The following is a 27,805-nucleotide window of genomic DNA, read 5'->3' on the forward strand; positions in this document are numbered from 1 at the left end:
TGGTTTTGTGCTTTTACCTACAGTAGCCATAAAAACAATTTTCTTGAAACTTAGTGTGTTTATTCCCAAACTGAGCAATTACAAAACTTAAATTCTGGACTACGACCTTAACACGCAGTTCCTAAATCAAAGCAGCGTACGTAACACACACGTAGTGTTACTGCTGCCCTCTCAGTGCAGGAAATGGATGATTTAAACCTTGCCATTGCAGGTGGCCCCTGGTTTGGTTTTTGGAGCATTGTCTTATTGTTGCAACATCATCATTTTGTTGTGATTCTGTTGTGTTCAGAATCTTGTGAGGAGCAGTTGTGTGGAGGCAGGGAAAGTTTGACCGTGGTCCTGTATAACCTTACCTGTATAACCACCCTCCTGGTGCTCTTAAAAACTGTAGATGCAAAGAACGGGATTCTGTCACGTTACAGCTAAAACCTCCTTTGGTCACAACTGAACGATCTCTTATACCGTACTTGTATAATTTTGCCTCCCTCAATGGTCCTATAAACTTTTTATTAAATCAGTGTCTAGGACGGGTTTTTTAAGAGATGTTATTCCCTCCAAATTTAAATACCGACTGTCTTAAGTATTACATTTTGGCTATCTTTATGCAAAATTTCAAAAAAGTAAACTTAGCCTGTCATTTGACAAGGTTTTTGGGTTCCTTTAGCTTTCAGGCATGAAGTCTGTGTATTTCTAATACAAGTTGAATCCAAGACCATGTTCAAGCAGAACATGTTTACTACTACAGACGCTGAAACAAAAGCAGTGTAAATACAAAATACACTGGATTCTGTTGTAGTTCTGCATTTTTGAATGTTTTCAACTAAACAGTGTGATGGGGTTTTGATGTAGATGGGTGAATGCAGCCTTTTCTAACCCTGAAATACTAAGTTGTGGAAATGGTAGGGAAAACAGTTGTAGGGAGAAAAAAACAGCATAAATTCACAGTGTGGTAACAGAGGAGTAATGGTGTAATTTCTTTTGTTATTTACAGATAATAAAATTACCCAGTGGGAAGACCCCAGACTGCAGAATCCAGCAATTACTGGTCCAGTAAGTACTGCTATGGTTTTTTTCCAAGAAATGCAGTGACTCACGTATGTGTGGGGTAGGCACGAGGCGTCGCCCAGCAGCAGGTCGTGCCTGTTCCCAGGTCAGGCGGAACTCTGCCCGACGAACAGGCAGGGAGCAGCACCCCTGCCTCGCCTGGCCTCTTCCCGACGGACATGGGGGTCAGGGACAGCTTCTGTGGGTCTGCAGGGGCCAGGGGGCTGCCGTCGTGTGCCAGTCCGCCAGCGAGCCCCAGCCCGACGCCTTGCCCTGGCATGCGACGGCCCGAGCGCCCTGGGGACGCTTCCAGCCGCGCTGGGCTAACTGGGAACCCCCGGCACGTCTGGCCCTGCGACGCTGTGCTCGCCGTTCCCAGCTCAGACAGCGGCTCCGGGTGCGAGGGTGCTGAGGCTTTCCCGGCAAGGGAATCCTGACACGGACTTCTTGGGCTGATTTCAGTATTTTATATTGTGTTACTTGTGAGTGAAGCCCCGTCCGTTCGGAAGCTGCAAGCTAAATAGTCTGAATGGTGTTTCACATGCTGAAACGCCCAGAAACCCATCATGTCTCATCTGTTCCACTCTCCTCCTCCTGTACCCCGAAGGTTTCCACACTAAGCGATGACGATGAATGTGGTTTCTGAAAGATCCATCACTGATGTGATCCCTGGCTGAAAGTACAAAACTTAAGATTTCAGCATGCTTGTTACTGTTGTATTTGCTGCTTATTGTGATGATGAAAGTCCAGGACAAAAGTAGCAGAGTGGTATCTTTAGCTTGCTTTTGACATCCAAACAGATGAATTGGGGGGAAAATGTGATTTTTAAATCAATTACATCTAAAATAATGTAAGTGTAACATATTCTGATTTTTTTCTTTCTCCACACTTCCTGATACTATAAATGACTTAGTATGGAACAAACAGTATAAAATCTTTTGCACTCTTCCAGCCTATTGCTGTTCATTAGTCTAATTCAGCTCTTCAGGGCTGTTCCACCTGAAGGCTGAGTGAGGCAGGTTGCAGGGGTCGGGGTAGGGGTGGCTTTTACCCGCACTCCTGGGCGGCCGACACGCTCCGGCACGTTAGCGAGCGGCACCGCTGGGCACCTTGCGAGGCTCAGCCGTCCTGAGCGTTGGTGTGTGGCTCGGCCGGGGCGGAGGCAGAGGGGTCTGGTGGGGACCAGCAGCAGCACAGAAGAGCACCCACCGTGCTCTGACCGACCGCCGAGGGGGCGGCGAGCGGAGTAACGGCAGGCGTGGCATTCCCCTCGCCCCGCGTGTTGGCAGGAGGGAGCAGCACAGATAAAATAGAAACGTCTTTCAAAACTCCAAGAACCTTTGTTGAACCTTGACTTGTGCATGCCTGGAATCATCCCCAGAGGCCTTCCAGGTATCTGGAAATCCACATAAATATTTCAGAGACCCGTGGCATTTGTTAAGGGATGTTTACACAGGCCAGACACCAATTTCCAACTCTGTTGATTAATGTAATCCTACCAACCTTAACTGTGACTTCTTTTAACTTGTAAGATTGTTCTCTTATGCTGCTGTTACTTAGAAATGCGGTCTAACTCACAGGCAGCTGCACTGAGTGAGTATTCAGATAAATATTACCCAGGGACTTGTACTTTGTTCAAAACAATGTTAATTTGTTTATGAAACGCTTTCAGATGCTGGATTAAAGACATTCTGAATGTGTATGTTTTCATACTAGTTTTGATATAGTTTGATAACTATTAAGGATTAGATTCATTCACATGGGCTGAACAGATGATTTCTAGCCATGGATGTTCCCCTGCCTAGCTGACTACGCTGTGTAGGTACATGCTGTGTCCTGTGCTTTTTGGAGAGCAAACAGGGGCTGTTGTTGATGTCAGAGCTTTACTGGAGCCCCTGCACGTGTTCTTAGGTTCATTTTCAAAATTCTGTGAGGTTTGTGTCTTTTGAGTAGCACCTAACAATGCTTAGTGCTTTCAGCCGTGCAAATCCACACTCTGTGCTAACACCAGGCATTTTTAAAATTCAGTATCATATGGCATGCTCTTCATTTCCTGATGAGACACATGGATAGCAGCAATACATTCCATATTTTTTTGTCTGTGTTAAAAATTGTTTTTGCTCTTTTCTGTTCCTAAAAGAAGAAAAAAAAATGAGGGTAAGTAGCTGATAAACAGAAGAACTGGGTCGAAAGTTTTCATACCTTTTAGCTCAAATTACACACTGAGAAATGGGAAAATTTTAGCTGCTCTATGTACTTCGTGCACGGTGGATTTTATTAGATGAACCTGTGGCATACACGCGTAGATAGGATGTCTTTAAATAACGTTGGAATAGCAAACTGCTAAATAGCTGGAATAAACGGTGTTTATGATTCTCTCTCTGATAGGCAGTTCCGTATTCCAGGGAGTTCAAACAGAAATATGACTATTTCCGGAAGAAGTTAAAGAAACCCGTGAGTAGAAACGTGCTGCTTTGTGTTGGGATCAATTATGCTGTGTCTGGGAGAAACAACAGCTTGTCCCGAGCACAGCTACCGAGCGGTGCTGTATCTTGCTGTGACACACCTGCCAATTCTTCTTGATTGCGCTGCTCCTAAAGCAGTTATGTAGGAACCAGAAAAATGAAGAAAAGTTTGAATTTGATTGATTTCTCAAGAAAAACATTTACAAATCTTTAAGACTCACGTTTTCCTGTATGAATGCAAAATCAGAGTGACGAGGCAGCAAGGAAGTAGTAGTCCTTCACCATCTCCCACTGCAACTGAGACTAGTGGGTATGTTTACAAGCTTTAGGTTGAAAATAGGCTTGAGGATTGATACTTCTTCATCCTCAGCCGTGGGCTGCGAAGGGCAGCGCTGGAATGAGTTGGCAGAGCAGAGCCCACAGTTGGGCTGGATCTGGCACAAGCTTCTAGTGTTCTTGTTCTGGGAAAAAAGTATTTCCAGTAACATCTTTAATGTGAGAGAGCACCGAGTCCGAGCTTGTGTGGGATACTGACTCGTAATTAACAGTAAACAGCCTTGGCAACACCAGCTGTAATTCGAAGAGGGACTTGCCAATGTCTTCACCTGTTTATTGACAGCAGCTCGAATTTTCACCCCGAGTTTGGCTGGTGATTGCACACAATGAGCACCTCAGTTGTCAGGAAAAAGCAAACCTTCTGAAACAGTTGTTTGAAGTCGATTTTATCAGGAAAACTACACGTGGCTGTGTATCTGTTCATCCAGTTGTCTTTCTACAAATTCTCACCTCGGTTCTCTTCTGTCTCTTCTGAATTTAGCTCCCTGGGCTAAATCATAATGGGCGTGTGCTCCCTCCTGTTTAGACAGAACTTCTAAAACAATTGCCTGGCTGTTTGTTAACAGCTGTGCGACTTGGTTCTACTGTGTGTAGGGTACTGTAGGTGTTCTTGTTGTGGAACTGTTCTGGCCTTTACAGATACGTGAGTAAAGCGGTTGCACAAATCTTGTGTATTTGTTACCATTTTAAGCTAAAAAGCCCTTAAAACAGACCATAGTAGTATCAATCATTTTCTCACTTTTTTTTTTTTTTTTTTTTTGTGGTTTGTTACTTTTCTTGTTGTTTTCATTGTTTTGTCAAATATAGAAATCTCTGAACTACCATACTGGACCTCACCTAGTTCACCATATGCTATCAACCTGTAGGCTTAGAGAGCACTGGAAAACAAAAATAAGGGGAAACTTTATATATCAGATATCTGATCTGTCATTTAGTTGTTACCACCAGTCAGTCATTTGCCTGAAGACTTATTTACTGAGACTAACAAGTATAATATAATCTTCTTTCACATAGGCTGATATACCGAACAGATTTGAGATGAAACTACACAGAAATAATATTTTTGAGGAGTCCTACAGAAGAATCATGTCTGTGAAGAGACCTGATGTACTAAAAGCCAGGCTCTGGATTGAATTTGAGTCAGAAAAAGGACTTGACTATGGAGGTGTGGCCAGAGAATGGTTTTTTCTCTTGTCCAAGGAGATGTTTAACCCTTACTATGGTCTCTTTGAATATTCAGCAACGTAAGTGTCCGTTAAACTATTTCCATTTGTTAGGGACATACGTTAGATTTTGCACAAGGCATAGTTACCCGGAAGGGGTCACCCTTCATGGGGCAGCAGTTACGCTCTTACCAGTCAAACCCTCTGTTCTGTACTATCATTTCGTACTTGCTTTTCAGAGAACCTTTCAAATTGTCACCGAAATCTCATAAAATGTTTCCATTATTAAGACAATATTCAGTGTTGCCTTGCTTGCGGCAAAACTGCAATTTTTGAGGCTAGTAATCGTGAAAGGAGCGATGTCAGACAAAAGACTCTCTTTGCGCCCTCCCACGACACTGTAAAACACCTGCCATCCCGAATTCTAGTGCTCCTGTATAATTAGCTCATAAAACAGCTTCTCATTTACATTTCAGTAGTTACACAGCAGTGGCCTTACATAAATTTAAATGCGATTTTGTCCAATTTTAAAATCTTTGAGCAATCCATTAGTGTAAATGAGAGAGCAAGTCTCTTGCTTAAAGCAGATTTGTTTTAATACACTGTCTGTAATTCCACGTCGTGTGCTTGGCTATAGTGAGGATGGATTTCTTCACTGCAGGCAGTAGTTTTGATGGTTTTATGTCCATATATAAAGCTCACTCCTTTCTCTAGTAAGTGTTGAACAGCCTGTAAGTAGATGAGCAAAGACTCCACAATGGGAGTTTTTTCTCACGTTTGTGTCTCAGAAGAGACACGTTCTGCTGTTGAAGGGAGACACAAGGCTGACTAGCACAGAATGCCTGTGTGGATACACATCTGGTGAGGGAGGTAGGTCACTGTAGACATTTTAAATATGTTACTTCATTTTAGGTTCAGAAATCTAAATAGTTATTTTAAGAAGTAAGAAAAAAAAATTCTACTTCAAACCCCTGTATCTTTCTTCACAGATTAAGAATATACTGCAAATTAAAGATGCTGCTTTTACACTCATGTCGTATTGTGACAGACACTTTCACACGACTCTTAATGCTTTGTTACCCAGTGAAAAGCTCTTATTCCTCTGATGGCTTTTTGCAGTATCTGGGAGGTTAAGGGCATTGCAGAGATGTTCTCTAGTGTGTGCAGCTTAAGGTGCTAGTTAAGGAAATGTTCTTTATCCTGGGGCAGTCGGACCATGGGCCTCTGCTTAATTCCTCTTCAGGACCTTCAGATATTTCAAAAACTAAAAGCAGCTACTGAGAAAGAGAATACTAAAATTTTAAGCTTGAAATTTGGCTGGAAGGAGTGAAAAATGAAGCACAGCAAGAAGGCCGAAGAGATAGCTTAGCTGAAATTCTCATTCCACTGAAGCTGATGGCAAAATCTTACCGTTTTCAGTGCTGCCAGGCTTTCCTCCTTTGAAGAGGTCAGCACAGCCCTCTGGCACTTGCCACGGGTGGAATCCCGTTACACCCCGAGCAGGAGTTTTCGTTCCCTGTGGCAAGTAACGCTTACGGCCACGGCAGCACCGATTCGGTGAGGTCAGCCTACGCCGACTGCCAGATACTTCTGCTGAGAACAGATAAATTACAGTATTACACTCTTGCAGAAATGAACAGGAAATGGCCCTAAGCTCAAATTATTTATTAACATATCTGAATATCTGGTTATTTAAAGACTTGGTTATTTAGATATTTTTTTTCTTTCCCCAAAAAAGGGACAACTATACACTTCAGATTAATCCTAATTCAGGTCTTTGTAACGAAGATCATCTGTCGTATTTCACATTTATTGGTCGGGTTGCTGGTCTGGCAGTGTATCACGGGAAGCTGCTGGATGGTGAGTTATTGCACTGCATGGCTGTGCTACTGTTTCTGGATTCTTATTAAATGAAATAAATCACTTCAATAATTCATATGCTTTAGAGTGCAAAGTCTGAGAGAAAGTAATGGAACTATTGGAAATTGCATTCCTGATGTGAATGGTGATTCAAGAATTATAGTGTCTTACTCAACAAATATGTTTAATATAAAGTTTTGCTCCTTTCTCCACTCGTGTTAAAACTACAGGATCAGCATTGCTAAATAATCACTATCCCTAAAGGAAAACCACTAAATTTAAATCAGCCAATTCCATGCAAACCTGCAGCCAAAGCAGTTTGTGTGGGTGTCAGTTGCTGTGATCTGTAAAATTATTACTGAACGATTTAATGACAAAATCTGATTTCTGCCAGACTTTGAAATCCCACAATAAGCAAGCAAGGATCAAAGGTTACTGAATGCTAGTGCAGCACGTTAGAAGAGGAATCTCACTGTCCTGTTTTTGTGGCTTCTCCTTTGCAAGAAGAATGGCAATTTTAAATGGATTAGAGCATCTTGAGCTCAGTTCCACATCTTTTGTGTCTGTCTGCCATTTATGTTATGTTGTTTAATGGCATAATTCTTGTGATAAACCTCTTTCAGGAGGTTTCTTACTTGCCGGCACAGTAGGAAATACCGCGGTGTGTTATCCGTGAGCAGTCCTGTCTCTGTCTCTGGGTGAGCTGGAGGTGCAGAACAGTGGAGGTAACACTTCCTCTCTTTTAGGCTTCTTCATCAGACCGTTTTACAAGATGATGCTGGGGAAGCCAATCACTCTGAAGGACATGGAGTCAGTGGTAAGGTAACATTTAAACTGTACCAGCATTAGCAATTATGTGGGTTTTTTCCTCTGGGGAAATTGGTAAGAGCTAACAATTCCAGTAAAGTGCCTGATGGAAGACACAAGGTCATAGCTGGAACAACTTCAGAAAGATGCGTACTACGTTTTTAATAAACCTTCCCTGCTAGGAGAGCGGTTTCAGAACCAGTGAGCTAACAGTGAGGAGAGGGGGGCAAGGGAGAGGAGACATGAACGGGCCGGTAGGAAAGGCAGCAGCAGGTGTCTGATGACACTGTCAGATTTTCCTCTGGGTCAGCCTTCTCCCCCCCATACAGGCAGCACCACCACAAGCCCTCCAGCTGCCTGTCACGCTCTGGGGCAGGGAGGGGGGTGCAGGGGCTTAGTTCTGACCTGGCAACGCGGGAAGCTGCCCACAGTGCTGGAAGGAGAAAGGGCTGCCAAGGGATAAACGTTCTTCTCCGACACACGCTGAACGAGTGCGGCACGGCTTAACGCCCTTATACCCCTTTTGGTTTTGTTGCCTGCACCTCCTCTACTTTCACACCTTCAACATCAATTGCAATCAAGTACTTCTTGTTTGGCACTCCCCAGGAGAAAAACAAACTGTTTACAAGTTAGTAATCTCTAAGTTTGTACTGTGAACCGACGGGTGCCCGCAGATGCGCCCTGCAGACGCGCGGCGTGCCGGTGTTGAAGCACGGTGCGTTGCAGATCCGTACGCAGGGAACTGGGAATGGTTTCCGTTAGCTTGCCAGGATGACACTTGGGTCTGTCCCCTTCCCTGCGCCCTCCTCCCTCGCCCAGGATGCGGATGCGGAGCGGTTCCACCTCGCGCTGCCCCTGTGGGCAGGGCCGGGCTGTGGCCGCCCCCGCCCTGCGCTTGCCCAAGACTCTCAGCAGCCGAGTCCGTTGGCTCACAGGCCCAGCACAGAGGTGCAGCAGCAGGAGATGAGGTGGCTGGGGCTCAAGTACAAGCTTAAAACCAAGCTCAGGAGAGACTTATCCCAAAGGCTCTTCGAAGGAAGATCACGCCTTTGTATTCCCACAAGTAGTTGGGAAACCTTTTCCTTTGTTCTTCGCTCTGCAGTAGTTGTCCTGGGTCTTGTCAGAAGTGTATGTGGTGTAAGAACAAAACGTGGTTTATTCTTTTTGATGTTTTAGACTTTTACAGATTGTCAGTTACTGACATAAATGCTGGTTCAACTGCTTAATTTCTTCTCCAGCTCCAACTATCTCCTAGGCACCAAATTTGGGCGGGTCATTCTTCTCTTGAAGCATACATGAGTAAATAATGTTTTAACTTTATTTTGAAATTAATTTCTTTGGCTCTCTTGCTTGGAAATATTTAATGATAGTCACACGTACTCTTTTGTGGTTTTCTTTCTTTTTTTCTTGGGTCAGTCTTTAGTTATGAACCTAACACATGATGAAGACACAGCCCTTTTAGGAAATCAGAGGGTCTTCTATTCAGCAAGCTTCAAGGCTTTTAACAGCAACAGTGCACTCAGTTATTGTATTATTGATGTAATGAAGTGGTATATAAATTGGGTTGAAAAGAATGTATAGTTTTATCAAGAAGACATTTTCCAACCAGTTATTTCACACCACTATATACATCTTTATCTAATAGCTATGTAGAGTCAATGTATTGTGTTATATAATAATGTGATCACAAATCCATTAAGAAAAGTTACATTAACCTAAAAGTACAGCATCTAAGATACGTACATATGAATAAAGTAATCCATCTTCCCCTGCTTTACAGTAGCTGTGCAAGTAAACGAGTTCTTACCTTTCCCATCCCTTTGGAGTTCATTTTAGATGTTTTTATTTGTTCAATTTAAAGGTAAACTATACATCTAACGTTCACATTTTCAAACTTTGTTTAATTATAATCTGCTGTAGGATAGTGAATACTACAACTCTCTGAAGTGGATCCTGGAAAATGACCCCACAGAGTTGGATCTCATGTTCTGCATAGATGAGGAAAACTTTGGACAGGTATGTAAAGGTTTTCAGAAAAGTCTGTATTTCCATCTTATTACTGGTTATTGCCAAAAAGTAATTAAATACCAAGCAGCATCTCCTGGTTGTGAACTTAATCAGGACTGTTGAACGTCAGTGATCAATATAGGTGGACTATGATTATTCACCCTCCCTTTGTCCCTGAACTGTCTGAGGACCAGGGAAGGACACGATGGTCTGGTGGGTGAGCGATGCGGCATGTCTGTGAAAAGCCGTGCTTGCAGTGAGGGGTAGTAAAGGTGTTACACAGTCCATCTTAGAAACCAGTCTCAGCCGGGGACTGTTTGGGGTTCTGGAGGCTGAAGGTGTTCTCACAGGGTAAAGTAAGTGGTAGAGTTACCACCAGTGAGGTGCTTTGTTTATAGTGTCTTGTATGTAATGCAGGCAGACGGCGCAGCAAAAGGCAGCACGCCTGTTTAAAAAGGTTTGCAGTCTCTGGATAGCTCTCTCTGTTACAAATGAAAACTGTTAGATAATGTTTTTAACAATTGAGAAGTAGGTGAGAATCATCCAAAATCGTAACTCATTTTATCAGTAGAAGCTGTAACAACAGCTCGGGGTACAGTCTGCCTTGGATTGACAGTTGGTCTTTACAGAGAACCCCATGAAACAAACCCAGAGACCTGTGTCAGCTTCTGGATGGAAAGAACTTGGGTGCAGATAAATGTCGTGTACAGATGTGTTAAATTTAATTTGAGGACTTAAAAGCAAATACACCATGGATTTGTTTACATGAGCTTGAAACTTACTTGCCTACCATGGCTGGGGATTTTTTATTTATTTATAATCTGTGGAGCTGAACCTGTTGTAATGCGTGTGTACACACAGTGACTAAAACATACTGGGTTTGTGCAGTGTTGGGACTTTATAACGCCTACCTGTGTCTCTTAAATTAATTTGCTTATAGGCTTTTATGACCTTTTTTAGTGTCTTCACTTTGTTTAACTCTTAGACCTAGATATCTTGGCTCCACATACCACTGGTATTGTCAACCTTGGTGCCTTCTTTAAACACTGACTTCAAAATTTCAAAACATGCCCACAATGTGCTGTCAAGAACATTCTGATCCACTTCTCAGTGCTATTACTTTGTTCCTGAAGCCATATAAGGTTACCGGTTTGATAGAGAATTAGGGAAAACATTAAAGACACAGGGTGAAAAGTTTCTGCAGTACGCTGGGTTGTTTGTTGTAATTTCCATTCTCTTCTCTTCTGTAACGGTTTAGCTTCACATTATTCAGAGCCTTTTACTGCCAGCTCTCCCTTCTGCTGGCTGACTCAAATCATACATCAGCTTACTCGGAGATGCTTTCTGCTCTTCTCCTGACACTCTAATACCTCAAATAGCTGGTTCTGGCACTGCCACCACGATTGAATTTTGTTTAATTTACAATAGATGCATCTGATTCCAGAAGAAGATAATGTTGTTTCCATCATACTGCTGGTGAGATGCAGAACTGGCATGACAGATTTTATCAAAAGCCCAAATAAGCTCAGCAGGGTGAGGGCAGGGTGTGCTGTAGGGAGGAGGAATTTACCCAGCTCGGGACGGAAACACCCGCAGCAGCTTTCCAGCAGTCCGGGGTTAGGGCAGGTACTGGCTGTGCCGTGTGCCACTGGCCACTGCCAGCGCTCTGGGGACTACCAGAGGTCGAGGAACCCGGACTCACTGCCAGCACTTGGTTTATTACTGAAGCTTCATAAAAGTGCCCTTGGGAAGCCGAGTGGGAGATGACAGCGCTTCCACAGGGCACTGGGTGGAAGAGGGAGATGCTTGTGCCGCCATAGCTTCGGAATTGATTTATACTTCATTTATCACCAAAACCTCTTCTAGACTTAGAGAAAAACAAAAACCTCTAATAAATCTTATCTTCTTATTGCCCTTAATATTTAATAACCAAAAATATGGGTTTGGTAGTTCTCACAAGTCAGTAAGAAACACACAGCAGATATTTCCAACACGTGAAGGATGGAGAGCTGTCTTCAGAAAGCAGAGAAAGGAAAGGTCTGTATTTCTCCTGAGTTCTTAATGGCTCTGGAATACCATTTCTCATTTCTTGAAGCAGTGCATCTTGTGGCGGGCAGGAAGAGACCAGCCCTGGGCAGCCTGTTTGTGCTGCCGTGTCTGGGACCTTAGTCGCCCTGCCCTGTTTGACAGTAGAGCAAACCTTTTCCTTACTAGGCCCGGACTGTCTTCTCTGGGCTTTATGGAACGAATAAACCAGTGTTTCAGAGGTGTGTAGGTTCCCTATGAATTACTTTTCCTTAACAGTACAGTCATCGGGTTTTTTTTCTATACAGTAACGGGTACATTTATTCCAACAGACCTCTTGTACTGTTTTTCTCCTTGTTGAAGCATTCAGTGTTAATCCTGTCCTGGAAAGAGCTCTCCAGCCTCCTCCTTGAACAGCTCCACTTCTTAGCTAATGAATTTACTGTCTTACTGTTACTCAACATCTGATTTAATTGTTAAAGATCAGTAACAGCTTTAACCACTGTGAACGTGGGTGCACAGTCACGCCTTTGTTGCTCCCCCTGACACCAGGCTTTTGAGGTGATGGAGCAAGCTGACTGGCACAGAGTAACAACTTGCACGCAGCAGAACACTTGACCTCCCTCCTCTCCCGCCCATGAAGAGCACGCCCAAGCACACACGCTTCACAATCAGTTAATCCAGGCTCGTGCCTGTGCCGTAGGCAAACACCAGGGTCTGCAGTCAGAGAAACGTGCTTCGTAGCCACAGCCACGGCGCGTACCGTTTGGTGGCAGTGGGGGGGCACTCGCTGGTAAAAGCTGCCAACTTTTAGCCCAGCGTTAATTCTGTGAATTCCTACTGGTAAATCGCTGTCTGCAGAAATCAACACATTATCTGGACTTGCTGTAGTTCCTTGTGAAGCGTAACGAATTGGGTGTTTTCAGTCTTACACTCCATGGTGACACCATCCTTAGCAAATCTGTTCTTGACCGTTTCTGTAAGTTGTTTCTCTCCCTTACTCTTTTGGCCTTTTTATTAGTTTCCCTGTGGTTTTTAAGTAACCGTTATTTTTCAAGCATTTTGAAAAATCAGACAACTTTTTTCTACCCATATTAAAATGGAATGTATGTTTGCTTTACCCAAATGAACCTGCTGTTCAGGACTAAAGGTTTGCTTTGGAATGGTTTGCTCACTTGCTAATGATTATAATCATTATTTTGATAATTTGTTCCTAATGATGCCATCTTTAAACATGGGATGTTTCGATGTCTCATTAGCTATTATAGCATAATGATTTTCTGATACTACTTGTAAAATGCTGCTCAAGCAGAGCGGATTTTGTGAGAAATGTGTCCTGAAATAACGTCCTGTGGTGTGTTTTGTTTCTTTTTGTTTGAAATGCAGACATATCAAGTCGACCTGAAGCCGAACGGGTCAGAAATCATGGTAACAAATGAGAACAAAAGGGAGTACATTGAGTAAGTATACATTTATGGAATTTATCCTGAGTGTAAGAAAGCACAGTTGTACTTGTCTTAGAATTTACCCTGCAGCCATTACTAGAGTTTGTACAACAGCAGATCATCAGAGATCCTTTCCAAAGGAAATCTTACTGTTGACGTTGTTCACACCCTAATCCTTAGAAAGTCTGAATTTTAACCTTTACTGTTCTATCAATTACAGTAATCAGGGGAGTCTGTGATGTAGTAGGAAAGTATTTTCTTGATGGGTAGGCACGAGGAAGGTTCTAGAAGGGGTGGGATTGCTCTGAGTGACAGACATCTGAAAAGAAAATGGATGTGACACTCGTCATGTTAAAGTAGACGGCCGTGGGGTAACCAGCTATGGGGGCAGATCTCTGAGGCGGTGATGAATTTCACTCTAGGGTTTGCAGTTTTTCCTGATGAACTGCTAGGTCACAGAATGCAGATGGGTGCAGACCTGAACACTAAACCAGATCGAGAAAAAGGACTAAAAATAGGATGTCTGTATAATTTATTAAGTTCGTATTTGCTTGCCGTTGTGGTCTTAAGGAAGAACTCAGGAACTCTGGAAATGTTTAAGCATTCCTCTAAGGAGAACTTTGTACTTGCTTGTTAATCTCATTTGCAGTGTTGTGTTACCGTGATTTGGCTGTAATGGTGGAACAATACAAAATTTCTGCTTTTATGATTTTTTTTCGTTACTTGGTGTAATACATTTGCACTGCCAGCTCTTTAATTTTTCAGGTGTCTGTTGTTTTCAGGTGCAAAATACTAGACATCATGAACTCTTTTTATCCCCATCATAGTGCAGAAACTAAAGGCTCTGAAAACATGTGGGCCAAAATTCAGAACTGAGTCAGGTTTACATCTAGATAATTCTTTTGTGGCTAGTCACAGTATTTTTGTAACCCCAGAGTCAACACTTGGATGCTCTCATCTGGAAATGATTAATGCAACTTAAATTTTTTCAAATATTTGTCCCCAGAATTCCATTATGAGAGAACCAGTCTAGTTGTTATACTTTAAGAAAAAACAAAACAAACAAAGACGCAAACCACCTCTGTTTGGTTTTGCCTTTGTGTCCTAACACCCAAATGATGCATTCTCGTGCACACGTAGTGCTTAGGGGACATGTAGATAATGCAGAAGTGTTGTCTAATAGAAAATCTGGTGGTTTGTTTGCATTATTTTATTATGTAATACTTGCAGAAAAGGAGGAAAATAGATAAACTGACTAAAGAGCTGCTACTTAAAAATCAATGTTATTTCTTGAAGCATTATGAGAAAATCCCACCAGGAGTTTTCTAGTAGCCATCAAATGAAGTATCCAGTGCTGTAATGCTGCCTTTGAAAATTCAATTTATGTAACATTGGCCAACAGACGAACAAAAATAGAGTAAATTAAATTAGCTGCTTGATTTTTTGAAATCCGCACGCAGGAAACGTGCTTCTCCAAAGTCTGGCTGAAAGCACCACAGTTGAAAGGAGCCAGAAGGCGCCCCCCGGTGAGGCCATCGCCCCCTTCCCCGCGGTTACACAGACCAGAGCCCGCGCTGCAGCGCCAGCGTTGCTATCAAAAATTGGCCAAATTATAAACTACGTTTAAGCTCCCTCAGTTCTTCTGCCTACCAGAATGTAGAATAATAAATTCAACTATACTTGCTGGCATTTTTAATTAGGGCCTCTTCAAAGGGGAGAAAAAAATATAATTGCTATATTCATGCAAATTAAGAATGAAGCATGCTTCAGTAGGAAAGGGATTTCTAAAGCACTGTTCTAGAACCTGGGAGGTGTTTGTGCTGCAATGGTTGGCATTGCAGTACAAGCCTTTTCCTTTGATGCTGCAGGTTTTATTCATTTATTTATTTATAGGTGGACTGTTACATGTCTATCCTCAAATTCTGTAGACTTTGGGAATTGTTAATCACTCAGCTCCAGAAGAATAAAACGTCTAGCACTGAGGTAGCCCATAATACAGTATCAGCCCCATTTAGAAAGCAAGCAGAGCACAGGGTTTGTTGGTGGTTTCAGTCCTCAGGGAAGCCTTTTTGCCGTGTTCATCCTGGAGTTAATCTCCAAAAGGTTCACATAGATGACATGACAGTGTTACGTTAAAAAATTCTCAGTGATGTAGAAAAGTCATAGCTATAAAACATGCAAGTGTGTGTGGAGAGTTTGTGTTGCATGGAAAGTGAAAATACTTGTATAGGGGTTTTTTTCTATCAGTCATACAAGATAAATTTGTGCAATTAACAAAAAGCTGCTCAATTTCCTTAACATCAGAGTGTGGCTGGGAGGTGGCTGGAGCTGCAAATAAGAAAATGAAACTATTATGGTTGCTAAAATCTCAGAAGGCTTAGTTTGCAGTTTTGTAATGTGTGTGTCTGTGGCTTTGTTTGTAGCCTGGTCATCCAGTGGAGGTTTGTAAACAGAGTTCAGAAGCAGATGAATGCCTTCTTGGAGGTAAGGCTCTTCAGCTGCTTTTTTTCCCCCCTTGAGTAACTTTTTTTTTAATGCAGAGTTCTATACTCAGCGTCGGTGTTAAGGGAGTAGGGAGCTTTGCGTAACCACACCAGTTCTGGAATGCTTATGGCTTACGATTCCCCTGTTTTACCTTGTGTAAGAATGTATATATGAGAATAAGGTAATTCTCTTTCAAGCTTAAACTAACTGAGCTTGAAATAATTTAGTGATGAATCTTTTAAATTAGGGACTCGTACTTCAGCAACTGTGTATTTCATTTGCAAAACCCTTCTTTGTCCTCCATCGTTTACTTGGGTTCCCTGAAGCCAAAGCATGTTAGATAAAAACTTAATTTTACACAGTATGAGAATTTTAACTTTTCTTTGCTTTCTTTTAGGGATTCACAGAACTTCTCCCTATTGATCTGATTAAGATTTTTGATGAAAATGAACTAGAGGTGAGTTTGATAATTGATGTCCAGAGACAACAGATCAGTGATGCTCATCACAGAAAGATGTGTTATGTTCTAGGCTCATCCTAAGTCACTTACTCATCCTGAGTGAATTTGTAGACAAGGATGTTTTGTTAATAGTGGGAAATGAATTTTTTCCCCCCTAATTAATAAATATATTGATCCTATAAAAGCACAAAAAATTGTTATTCAGTGAGGTGGTTGAGTATGTGCATATAAAGGCATGTATGTAGCTTGCAGAATTCATGCCCTATGCCTGTACCAGCCCTATTTTGAGCAAAATACCACAACAGGTGCACACGTACATCACAGTGAGGGTGTTTCTCCAGTGAAGTGAAATATTCTTTGAGAGTTCTGGAGAGAACCTTGAACTCTCCTTTATGTTTGCATTTATATCTGCACTGCTTTGCTGTTTAAAAGGTCAAAGAGGAGAAGTGTAACCTTGTTTTTCTGACAGAGTGTACAGGGTAACACAATACCACCCAATTAACACTGTAACAATTTACTTCTACCTGTAGTTACTGATGTGTGGCCTTGGCGATGTTGACGTTAATGACTGGAGACAACACACAATCTACAAAAACGGTTACTGCCCAAACCACCCCGTGATCCAGTGGTTCTGGAAGGTAAGACTTCTACCACAGTTGGCTTCTCTGCCTGTTCCTAAGAGTGACAGCTGCTGTACTGTTCTCTGGAGGCTGTTATGAAATCTTTCTTCATGTCCAATGTGTCTGTTGGAAATGGTGGCTGGGGTACTCCTCCGGACTAGAAATAGACCCAAGAGAGAAAGTCAGATCTTTGGTTTTACCTGAAGTGTCCTGCAATATTTGTGAAGTAGAATACTTTTGTGACAAGTGTATGTCCCCAGAAAAACTCCTAAATTACTTTTTCCCATAATAGCCGTAGATTTTCCAAAGGGGTGTCTGTTTTTCTTAGATTCCTGTACTTTTTGCAGCTTTGTGTATGCACTTCAAACTTGGTTTCCTATACCGTTTTCCTGCCTGGGGGTGGGTTACATGAAGACCACATACTTGTGCCCATCCCAGAGGCTCGGCTGAGGCCCTGCTGTAGTGCAACACTGATCCTGTTCTCTGCGAACCTCCATTTCACCTTCCGGCCTTTCCTGCACTCTCCCCACGGTGTATTTCCCATTGCAGCACACCCGCTGGGGGTGACCTGACCCCCACCTTTGTGTTTAACTGTGGCGGTGAAGGGACGGTGACTGTGTCTGTCTGTCAACAGGCCGTTCTACTGATGGATGCTGAGAAACGGATTCGATTGCTGCAGTTTGTGACGGGGACGTCACGCGTGCCTATGAACGGATTTGCTGAACTTTACGGTGAGCTTCCCGTGGGCTGCGCGCTGCCAGAGCGGCTGGACGGGCCCTCGCTGAACACCACTGACGTTTAGTCACAGCCAAGAGTTCTCCTGGGTGCCAATAGCACTGGAGAACTGGGGGGGCACGTGGAGGCGGAGCGAAGCGTTAGACACCCCGGGCGTTATGTAGACACTGTCCACAGAGTAACCTTCAAGTTCCATGGAGAAGAGGAGAATGGGTGTTTAACCCAGCACTTCAATTTTAAAATGTTAATGTCTGAGTTTAGTTCTTTTGCATTACACAGGCTCTACACAAAGGTAGTCAGAGAAACTTGACAAGCTGACTGCTCCTGGAAATAAATAACACACTCCTGTTTGCTTTAGTTTTAGTTAAGAGGGTTTGTACCAGGTATTTTGTTTAAAAAATCTAGCTTACAATTTATGCAAACATTTAGTGTTAAAAATACTATTTAAGTAATCTCTGTAGTGTCCAGCAATTTACATTTCATGCAATTTTCATTTTCAGGTTCAAATGGTCCTCAGCTGTTTACAATAGAGCAATGGGGAAGTCCTGATAAACTGCCCCGAGCTCACACATGGTAAGTTATTAATTATACCTATCCCGTCTGTACATCAATCAGGTACAGAATGTACTGCAGCGAGGGGGAACCGGCGCTCCTCTCCGAGGTGTTCTAGCTCTGCTCATACGCCCTCCTCTCAAGGCAGTGGGTGAGCAGAGTCGGGCGCTGGCAGGGCTGGACCCCGGGGCTGTGTCATTGCTTCTGTTTCTAAACGCCGCTTGTTTTGCCTCCCCATGGACATGTGAAAGGCTGCAGGAATGGAGGGAGCAGGTGTAGGTGTTCTGCCATAAATGCAGCCAAAGGAATCCAAGATAAACTCTTTCCACTGTAGCCTTTCTGATAAAGACTTTTTAATGCTATTTTATTGTATTCCAAGTGACCCTCTCACCTCAGGGCTTTTCTTCTAGTAACTGCTCTCACCATCACTTTCCACGATTTTGTTTTTCCTCATCCTAGTAAGTGGGTATAACAAACTACAGAAAGTCTGATGTAACAAAACATAGCCACAGAAAGCCATGCTAAAGGCCATAAATTGCTGGACAATTCGCTAAAAATGTGAGGTCATAAACTGAATTACTTAATTTAGTCCTAATTTATAGAATTTGCACATGTTGAAAGCATTCAGTACAAATCTTGTCTTGCTCTGTTGTGTATGAAGAAGATGGCTTTAAGGTAACTAAACTGTGCTGTGTAGGAAAACTAATTTTTAGAACATTAGTACAGAATGATCATCTTTCCATAAAAATAATCATTCTACAGAGTAAGAAGCTTAATTTTAAAGACCCCACATGCACAACAACAAAACCCTAAACACGTTTCACAATCAGCTCCTCCTCTTTACATTTCAATTACCTGTTTGATTTTACGGACCTTTTCAAGACCTTCTTTTGGATGTTTATTCTTCTTTTCCGCCAGAGGGTCTGTCCTGTGGATTCAGAACATCTCTGCTGAGCCTTAGGGAACCAGCCTTTTGACAAAGAGGACATGTTTTCAATCAGCTAAATACCGGAGGGGGGGGTGGTGTCTGCTGGCTTTTCTCCTTTCCTCGGTGGTTTCTGGCCCATTCCCACTCCAGCTCTGGAGAGAGGCAGCGCAGTTGTCTCTGCGAAGGGGCGTTGGGCTGCGCAGGGCCGGTCTCGGACGCTGTGCAGATTGCCTGTTTGGGCAATAAGATATTTTCTCTGTTAGGGCCCCCCAATAATTTAACCTTTTCTACTTCTTTACAAAATTATGTGTGTTTTGCAATGGGTTATTAAACAAGTCTTTCCCTTCTAAATTTCAGCTTTAATCGCCTAGACTTACCTCTTTATGAATCTTTTGAAGATTTGCGAGAGAAGCTCCTTATGGCAGTTGAAAACGCTCAAGGATTTGAAGGAGTGGATTAAAACGTTGACTTTCTCCCCCCTCCAAGCACGTTCTGCTTGCACTTTCGCCTCTGCCTGACGGACTGGGAGCGAGTGTGGCAGAACAGTTGCCCAGCGCTGGCTCGGGGCAGAGCCCACCACGGCGCAGTTGCCGCGTCCCGACGCTGGGCTGCCGTCTGCGGGTGGCTCCTCCACAGCAGATCACCCACCGCTGAACACGGACTTGGATCACATTTCAGCAGGACTTACTCTATTTATGTCGTGCCTCTGTAGGCAAAGCCCTTAATAAATATTTTACATAATTTCTAATGACAATGAATGGAATTAATCATTTTACAGGTATAGTATTACAACTCATGTTTACTTTTTAATTGATTTAGACATTTTCAGATTTTATTTCATTACAATTAAATATCATATACTTGGAAAAATGAGCATTTTTCTTAATTTCATACCAGACTTGATGCCAGTGTCATTTTTTCAAAGCACATTTTGAGCCTTGTGTTCCCAAACCATTAAGAAAGTAGGAGAAAGCTACGCTGGAAATTTTCTCTACATGGGCTGTGTATCGAGAGCAACTCTTTCCATTGAGCACATAAATATTTTTCTGTATCCAGAAGTATGGACTGGATGTTGCATTTTTGTATAAATATTAGAATAGTTACGAGTCAAGGGAGAATCATAACATAGCATGCCAAATCTCATGTTCAATAAAGAAATTGCCTCATTATTGGTAATATCTACATGTACTATAAAGCGTTTTGGGGTAGGGTTGGCATTAATCACTTTAGGAAAATATGCTTAACCCTGTCATTATCTTTGTATAGTGATTCTTTTCTGATCCTTTCCTCTTTCCTGTCTGCAAGGGAGGCATTCTGAATGAAACCTGGCACTGTGTGATTTGGCGCTATGGAAAACGGATCTGGTGTGTCTCCCAGCTGTATGCATTTGCTAATGATACCGAAATAACAATGGGGTTTTTGTTTGTTTCTAACTGCACCAACTCTAAAGGCACTTTATGTAACACATGGAAGTCATATCTGTTTTTTATCATAAACCTTAATGTGATTATATTCCTTCTCACTGCACATGTCTTTCTGGTGCAATATCTATCAATTGTGAATTTGGCTGCTGCTGATGTATAAAAGGAAAAAAACAACAGATGTAGAGCTGAGCCTGCAGACATGTTCCTCAGCAATTGTTTTTGTGATTTATTTTTTACTTAATCACAAAGATTTATTTAATATACACTGCTATCTAATCGATTTTGTTACCTATGACATGTTGCATGCTTAAACTATAATGTCTGAGTTGCATCTCTTTTGTGACAGATTAAAAGTGAAAGATTTGTATTTGATCCACGGAGGTTAACTGGTGACAGCACTGCTAGAGGAGGTGTGAGGGTGCTGAACCTGCGCTTTTCTAAGTTCTGCCCACACACCCCTAGGTCGGCTTTTTCCCCCAGAACCTATTTAACCCTTAGGAAGGAAGATGACTCCACATGCCAAGCCCGGAGTTCACCTCCTCACCAACAGCTCTTTCAGCCCCCCAGCGCACAGAGCCTGTGTCAGAGCGTGCTGCCGCACTGCAGAAACCTTCCTCCACTGACAGGTTGCTCAGGAGGCTCCTGGAACGAAGCCTTGATGCTAAAAACCTTCAAACACAGTCATGTGCTAGCAAAAGGGTTGAACACCTAATGATGCACGAGGAAGGTTATTTTATTATTTGAACACAGGTTAAGAGTCACTTTCTATCAAATATCTTTCCTGACATTCCTTTCTGACTCTTCCCATTTAAGGAGAGAGCAGACTGCACCTGAGCAGATAAAGACGGTGCTGAGCATCCAGCTGGGGGAAGGTGAAGAGTGTGAGGCAAACCCAGGTCTCCCCACTGCCCACCTGTGCTGGACCTACACAGACTCCCTGAGGGAAGGGTCCTCCTGGAGCAACATTTGTAGGGATCTTCCTAGGAAAAGAGGTAGCTACGTGTCATTTACTTACTTGAAACACCTAGACCACAAAGCAGCTAACGCTACCGCTTGTAGCATGTACCACTCATACACTGACAGTGCAGCCTGTTCCCTACAACGTGGCCCAACAGCATTTTAAAAGGTTCTCTTCAGCTACTTTGGTTAATAAATGGTGATCATAAAGGTGGTACCTAAACCATCACTTGTTTGCTCTTGAGAAGCCTTAAGGTGAAGATTTCAGTCACAATGTGAACAGCTGTCACCTGCTGTTCCCACACAGGCTCACAGCCCTGCCTTGCTGTACACCGAACACGTTCTCTCCTCCTTGCACACACGCCTGATGGAAATTGCTGCTGCTTATCTTCCAGTCCAAAAGTAACGAAAGAAACCCAACCAACTCCGTTAGCACAAGTTTTATCTTATGTCTGACTTTCATGCTGACCTGTGAATTGCGAGCGAGAGGAGCCAAGTGCTACACTAGCCTGGCATGTGCTAATGAATTAATTAGAGGGAGTCGCTGTCACCGCTCCACAGCCAAGTGCTCAGCCCTGTCACACCCCTAACCACGGCTGCAGCCTTCAGCCCGCTGCTCCCGCTCTGCCTGAGGCATTTTATGTGATATTAAAGGGCCAGGAATTGTCAACACCAGGAAGGACAAGCAGGAGAGTCAGGCCATGCTTTTAAGAGTTAAAAATAGAGGTGATTGCAAGGGCTAAATACCACTATATAGTAGAAAAAGTGTGGATCACCAGATCGGACATCTTAAAGTGTCCATTAATTTCCTTTTTAATAAAAGCTTTTCCTTTTGCACATAAAATTACAAAGAAAAATCCCTCCAAGTTCACCCATCTGTTCCGATGTTGCACTAAGAATAACACATGGGAAACTCCTAGAACTGGACTCTAACCCCGTTAATGTTCCACACCCCTCGGGTCTGTCACAGCACCCTGTGAGATCCCATCACCACCAGTGCAAACCATGGGCAGCCCCACCTCCACCGATGCACACTGCCGGCTGTCTGCTTGTCCACGCTCACCCTCCGCTTACACCCTGGGGTTCTGTCCTTTGCTAAGGTATTTTCATAGACCTTGCTTTTTTTTTTTTTCCCTTAATTTTGTAATACATCACTGTAAAGATACACACAGTACGCACCCACCGACAATGGCACACGTGTTACGTTTTACACTTTAATCAGTTCTACTGGACTGAGAGAGGCTGGCGAGCCATCCGGCTCCACGGCCCGTTTGTCACAACCACACAACAGTGAACAGGTTACGAGTCTCAAAACTCCAATGGAAAACTCCAGAAAACAATGCAGCTATGTTCTGTGTTTGTGAACATAACCTTTAAATCAAATTTAAAACTGAGATTACTAATACTTCCAAGCATGTAAAAGTGTCAAACATTCCAGATTAAATTCACACTGTCTAATAATATTTTCTTTTGTAAGATCACCTCATGCTAGGTGGCTATTCAAAATTATGCTAAACTACCTTAACATTGATTTTAAAACTACTACTTATAAGTAATGCTCATTTTCACACTTAATACAGCTTTAAAGTGTGGTTGGATTTGATACACTGTGGGGAAACGATTTGTTTATGGACAAAAGTCATTTTTCCATTTATTTCCTGAGGAGCAGTGAAAGAAACTGTAGTTTGTTTTCCTGACAGCAAAAGCGCAATGTGACAAAATGAAGTTGTAATGAAATGATGCAACTTAATTAAATATTTAATAAAGAATTATGGAAGCTACAGCATTTTATACTTCAAATACATTTTTGTCCACTGAAGCTTTGTTCTGTTAATAAAAAAAATACTCTTGTAAGATCACAATTTGCAGGAAGGCTTTAACAACCCAGGTGTGGTTGGGGGAGCCCATGTGCAGTCACATCAGTACCTGATTTGGTTTTAAGTGATTAAACACACCATACACATATTCCAGATTCTGTAAAAGTGGTTCCCAAGTTTTCCCCATGATCCTCACCACTTTCATGAAACAGTAACATGTATCACGCTTTCAGCAGAATAAGCCCGAGAGCACCTGCAGAAGGCACGATTCAAGGTAACTTTTCTCTATAAGATTTGAACAATTAATTAATACAAGGTTAGCAATTATGCAGTGTTCTCTAAAGAAGTGTCATTAGATAAAATACAAAAATTCCACATCTCCTCCCTTCCATCATCATTTCCACTACAAGAACTGCAATACTCCAGACTTCCATGAGTTCTGTTCCTGAATTAACCAATTCTGCAGTGACCACACCAAGCAGCTCACTCACAACTTTTCCTGCTTAAGCCATACCCAAAATAAGCATGAACATTCTATCATTTTTATTGCATATTTTCTGTTTACAGCAGAATTTCCTGCAGCCCACAGTAACGTCAGTACTACAAACAAAATACTCCCTGCTTGCAACAAACTCAAAGTTCAGTTTAACAACGCAGGTCTACACATTAGTAAAAGTTTTGATTTTCAGTGTTACAATTCTGATGCTGTAGTACTAAGAACAACTTATTAACAGCAGTGGAACTAATGTTGCCTTTTCTGTTAATCACTGCAAATGCCTAACTTAAAAAAAAAACCCAACCAACACAAAAACATATCACCAACAAACCCCCATGAAAAAAACCCAAACCTAACCAAAAAACCCAACCAACTGCCACAAGTCATATTTCTGACTTAACAGCTCACTTCAGGAATACAGTACATTCCTCCTCAGCTAGTATCAGTGCTTAAGAGAGTTGCAGATGGACTGAACTATCTGTTAGTCTTAAACGCAGAATGAGTAGGTAACAAATTGTCTCCCAGCTTTTGAGCTTCACAGGAAGCAGAGTCTACACACAACTCTGATCTGACTTCTGCTAATACACATCCAGAGTCACATAACAGACTCTTGCAGCTACCTTCAGCTGCAATTTGCTGAAGAAAGTGAAAAAAGGAAGAAAAAAAAAAAAAGGGTAAAAAAAGACACACACCACCACCCACTTAAGCAAGTACCCAGGAGTCCAGGAACTGGCAGAGGAACAAGGGTGGCCAAGGCAAGGAGGTAAAAAAAAAATCCCTTCACACAACCCAGAAACCGCCCCCATCAGGAATACTGTTCAACTTTCAATAGACTGGCTAGCCCATACGAATCCTGTCACCAGGAGCTCCCCAGTGCTGCCACATGACCTCTTAAAGCCACCCAACCCCAGGTGCCTCAGCCTGTTAACTCGGGTTTGTAACCACGTTAGCTCTGGGCACATGTGTGATGTTGTGGCACATCACCTACTTGCAATGGCAGCATTACTTACTCTGCCTTATTAATTAATGCACCAGTCTCTCTACTGTTCAGCTACATCAACAACACAGAGCAGCAACTGATTTGTCTTGTTTAAACTCTATTTGTGCCTATCTCTATCTTCTCCTCCCAGGCAGCCAGGCGACACATTTCGCAGCTAATATCATGGCCTCCCTCGTGCTGAACTAACTCAGCTGTATCATTCATATACTCATTTACATGAGCAAACATCTTTGTACTGTAAACTGACAGCTCTGTAATGCTGAAACACAGCATTAACCAGCACTCTTCACAACAGAGGTCTAAAACCAAACACATCTCTTCCAGTGATACCTCAGTGTTTATTAATGTTTTGGCATAGCTACATCCAGTAGGTTTCAAAAAAAAAAAAAAAACCAAAACAAAGCCACAGGAATTCCATGTGTGTTTCTAATTGGAATGAAAAATGAATTGTGGCAAGAAAATGTTCTAAGTAGTTGAAGAATGTCTGTACAAATCCTTACTGCATGCCATTTGTATATGGCTACTAAGGTTTTGTTGCCCTTGAGAAACAAGCAAATAAAAAGCCCCAAACATGTCAATATATTCAAACCCCAAATCAATTCCTATGTATCAACAATACTCCGCAGTCACCCGTAGGAGACGCTGCAGTAACTGTATTAGCAGTGAACACGTTCATATTTCCAGCCCTGAAACTTGGTTGCTTCCCACCCTGTCATGGGAAAAACCCTACACTATCCAAATTAATTCCTTTTCCTTTTTAAGCTTGCTGTCATTAATAAAAACCACCATATCGGATCAAAACAAAGGTCCAGCTGGACAAGTATCTGTTTTGCAAATTCCGCCAAAGCAGCTTAAGAGTAGGGCAAATAGCAGCGCTTCGAGCAAATGCACTCCCAAACGTGACTGATGTGCAGCTCAAGGACCTGCTACAGCGGTGATGCCTTCCTCTTCTTTGCACATGAATAACCATAGAATTCAGATATATCTTTTAAATAAATAGTTTCTGGTGTCATGGGAAAGTCTAGTATTTACAGCTGCTTGAGCACAGTGTCCGTGATGGTTCCTCCCTTTGTTTTGAACCCGACACCTCTTATCTTTTATCTGTCCATCCCCGGGTTCCCCAGACACCTCTTGCTGTCTCTGCGTGCGCAGTGGGGAGGTCTCTGGTTTCCTCCGCTTGCCACGGCTTCCCAGCAGGAAGGCTCAGAGCAACACCCCAGCAAACTGCTGCGGGTGCCAGCACAGGTTCTGACACGCGCCTGGGCCTCACACAGCGTCCCTCAGGAAAGCCTGACACAAACAGCCCCTGGAGCTGGTTCCCTCGCGTGGAAACCAGTCCTGACAGCGGCGCAGGACCCAGCCAAGGGGAGATAAAGCCAGCAAGAAGTACAGTCATATCTGTGTCACCAGCGACAACCTGAACAGCAAGTCCATCAGCCCTGCAGGCTGGCAAAGAACTTCTGGTAACACTTGAACCTGCCTACTGCAATTCTGGTGCAGAACAACTTCCAGGGTGTAGCTAGAGACAAAAGCAGCACCAGGCAACCGCCGCCACTGAAGCATCAGCTCTGTGCCTTGTGCCTGGCTCAACTTCACCCACTCCACAGAGCCGAGACACCCTGCAGCTAGGATATGCTAAGCCCAGAAATTCATCAAGTATATTAAGTAGGGATAACACAGCAGAGCAATTGTGCATGCGAGAATTACAGTTGTTGTTGAAGACTTAGCTATATCTAATGAGTATTTGGGCATTGAAAACCTACTGGCAATCGCAAAAGACTGAAATGCCTTTTAAAAATCTGTCCCATACCCTCTTCTCAGAGCCAACCTCCTCTCTGCTTCAGCAACCTTAGTATTTTAAATCCAACTGAATGACAAGCTGAATTTTGTGTCTTTCTTTGATTCCAAGGCTGACTCCACATAAAACCCACTGTCATTTACATGCCTACATAATATCACAAGAAAGGAGGCACCCCGGGTTCGCTATGGCAACCCAACAGGAAACGCTCCCGTTTCACACATCTCCAATACAAGGATCAAAGATAAATAATCTCTTGATGATTACCACTGACTATTTTCCCCAGCTTTAGATTGAGAGCCTTGTTCAAATTCAATTTATTCTTGCTCAAATGCATCCGCTATTTTCTCCCCACATTTCTGCCATTTGCTGTGGGCGTTTCATTAACTTGACAGATTAGACTCTTAAGTTTAAAGTGCAATTCAGTATAAACTTAAGATACATTCATTACAAATATACACTCTTCTAAATCTATTATCTTTTACCCTGACTGTCATATTTTAACCTTGTTAATAAAAGGTTTTGACTTTAAATTTCAGTACATTTTCATCTCTGATAATTCTCTCAGTAGCGTAAATAACAGTGCAATCACCTTAAAATTTTATGTCTGTATCTGATTTTTTCAAATTCAAATATTTTCAAATTTAAGCATTCTAATAATTTGCCACAATATTTTGGCTAATAACCTAGCAGCTGGTTGAAACATCTACTATTTGCAGCAAGTTACACTATGAAAGCAAAGAGGACGGCAATAGCCACCTTGCTAGCAGCTGGATTTTCCACTGGCTGAGGCCAGATCCAGCAGGGCCGTGCGGGTACCCAGCTCCTCCTGTGATCCAGTTACCCACATGTGAACGGGAGACAGACACACAGCGGGTTTGCAGGTCTGAGCGCTCGGGAAGCTGAAGACTTTGCAAAGAAATCCCTGGATGATGTGTGGTGCTGTTCAGTCAACAGCCATTGACTTTGCTGAAACCAAGGAAGCCTGGTTTCTGGGTTAGGTCCCAGGAATAAGACTGGGAATATAAAATAAGGAATGATATACATTCACAGGGAGCGTTACCAGGTTAACCATGCAAGTTTAGATTTAATCTGTGCCTAGCTTTTAGATGCTCAGGCCTGAGAAAATGGACATTATCCTTTCATCCAAGGAGATGATTCTCCCCCTCGGCTCAATCTGGTGAGACCCCACCCAGAGCACTGCATCCAGCTCTGGGGTCCCCAGTGCAAGCAGACGTGGACCTGTTGGAGCGGGTCCAGAGCAGAGTCACAAAAATTATCTGAGAGGTGGAACAGCTCTGCTGTGGAGAAAGGGTGAGGGAGATGGGGGTGTTCAGCTGGAGAAGAGAAGGCTCCAGGGGGACCTTAGAGCGGCCTCCCAG

At 42.8% G+C, this 27,805-nt stretch overlaps 2 protein-coding genes across 9 annotated transcripts in view; one reads left to right on the plus strand and one right to left on the minus strand.

Annotated features, from left to right (window-relative positions):
- The window catches only part of LOC141918909 (E3 ubiquitin-protein ligase NEDD4-like), a 173,642-nt gene extending 152,915 nt beyond the window's left edge, over positions 1-20,727 (plus strand). For all 7 annotated transcript variants that reach the window (XM_074813860.1, XM_074813862.1, XM_074813861.1 and 4 more), the window contains 13 exons: positions 992-1,050; positions 3,433-3,498; positions 4,860-5,089; positions 6,747-6,868; positions 7,615-7,685; positions 9,596-9,691; positions 13,094-13,167; positions 15,576-15,636; positions 16,034-16,093; positions 16,627-16,734; positions 17,351-17,447; positions 17,952-18,024; positions 19,289-20,727. In XM_074813860.1, coding sequence (XP_074669961.1) covers positions 992-1,050; positions 3,433-3,498; positions 4,860-5,089; positions 6,747-6,868; positions 7,615-7,685; positions 9,596-9,691; positions 13,094-13,167; positions 15,576-15,636; positions 16,034-16,093; positions 16,627-16,734; positions 17,351-17,447; positions 17,952-18,024; positions 19,289-19,391 — 1,220 coding nt within the window. In that variant the 3' untranslated portion in view covers positions 19,392-20,727. The remainder of the gene's footprint in view (positions 1-991; positions 1,051-3,432; positions 3,499-4,859; positions 5,090-6,746; positions 6,869-7,614; positions 7,686-9,595; positions 9,692-13,093; positions 13,168-15,575; positions 15,637-16,033; positions 16,094-16,626; positions 16,735-17,350; positions 17,448-17,951; positions 18,025-19,288) is intronic.
- LOC141918908 (alpha-protein kinase 2-like) overlaps positions 18,946-27,805 on the minus strand; it is an 87,057-nt gene continuing 78,197 nt past the window's right edge. The window contains exon 11 of one of the 2 annotated variants that reach the window (XM_074813855.1): positions 18,946-19,162. In XM_074813855.1, the coding sequence (XP_074669956.1) occupies positions 18,997-19,162 (166 nt within the window). In that variant the 3' untranslated portion in view covers positions 18,946-18,996. The remainder of the gene's footprint in view (positions 19,163-27,805) is intronic. The other variant, XR_012621827.1, reaches the window with a different exon arrangement.

This window comes from Strix aluco, chromosome Z (assembly GCF_031877795.1).
Source record: "Strix aluco isolate bStrAlu1 chromosome Z, bStrAlu1.hap1, whole genome shotgun sequence".
In the NCBI taxonomy this organism is placed as follows: domain Eukaryota; kingdom Metazoa; phylum Chordata; class Aves; order Strigiformes; family Strigidae; genus Strix; species Strix aluco.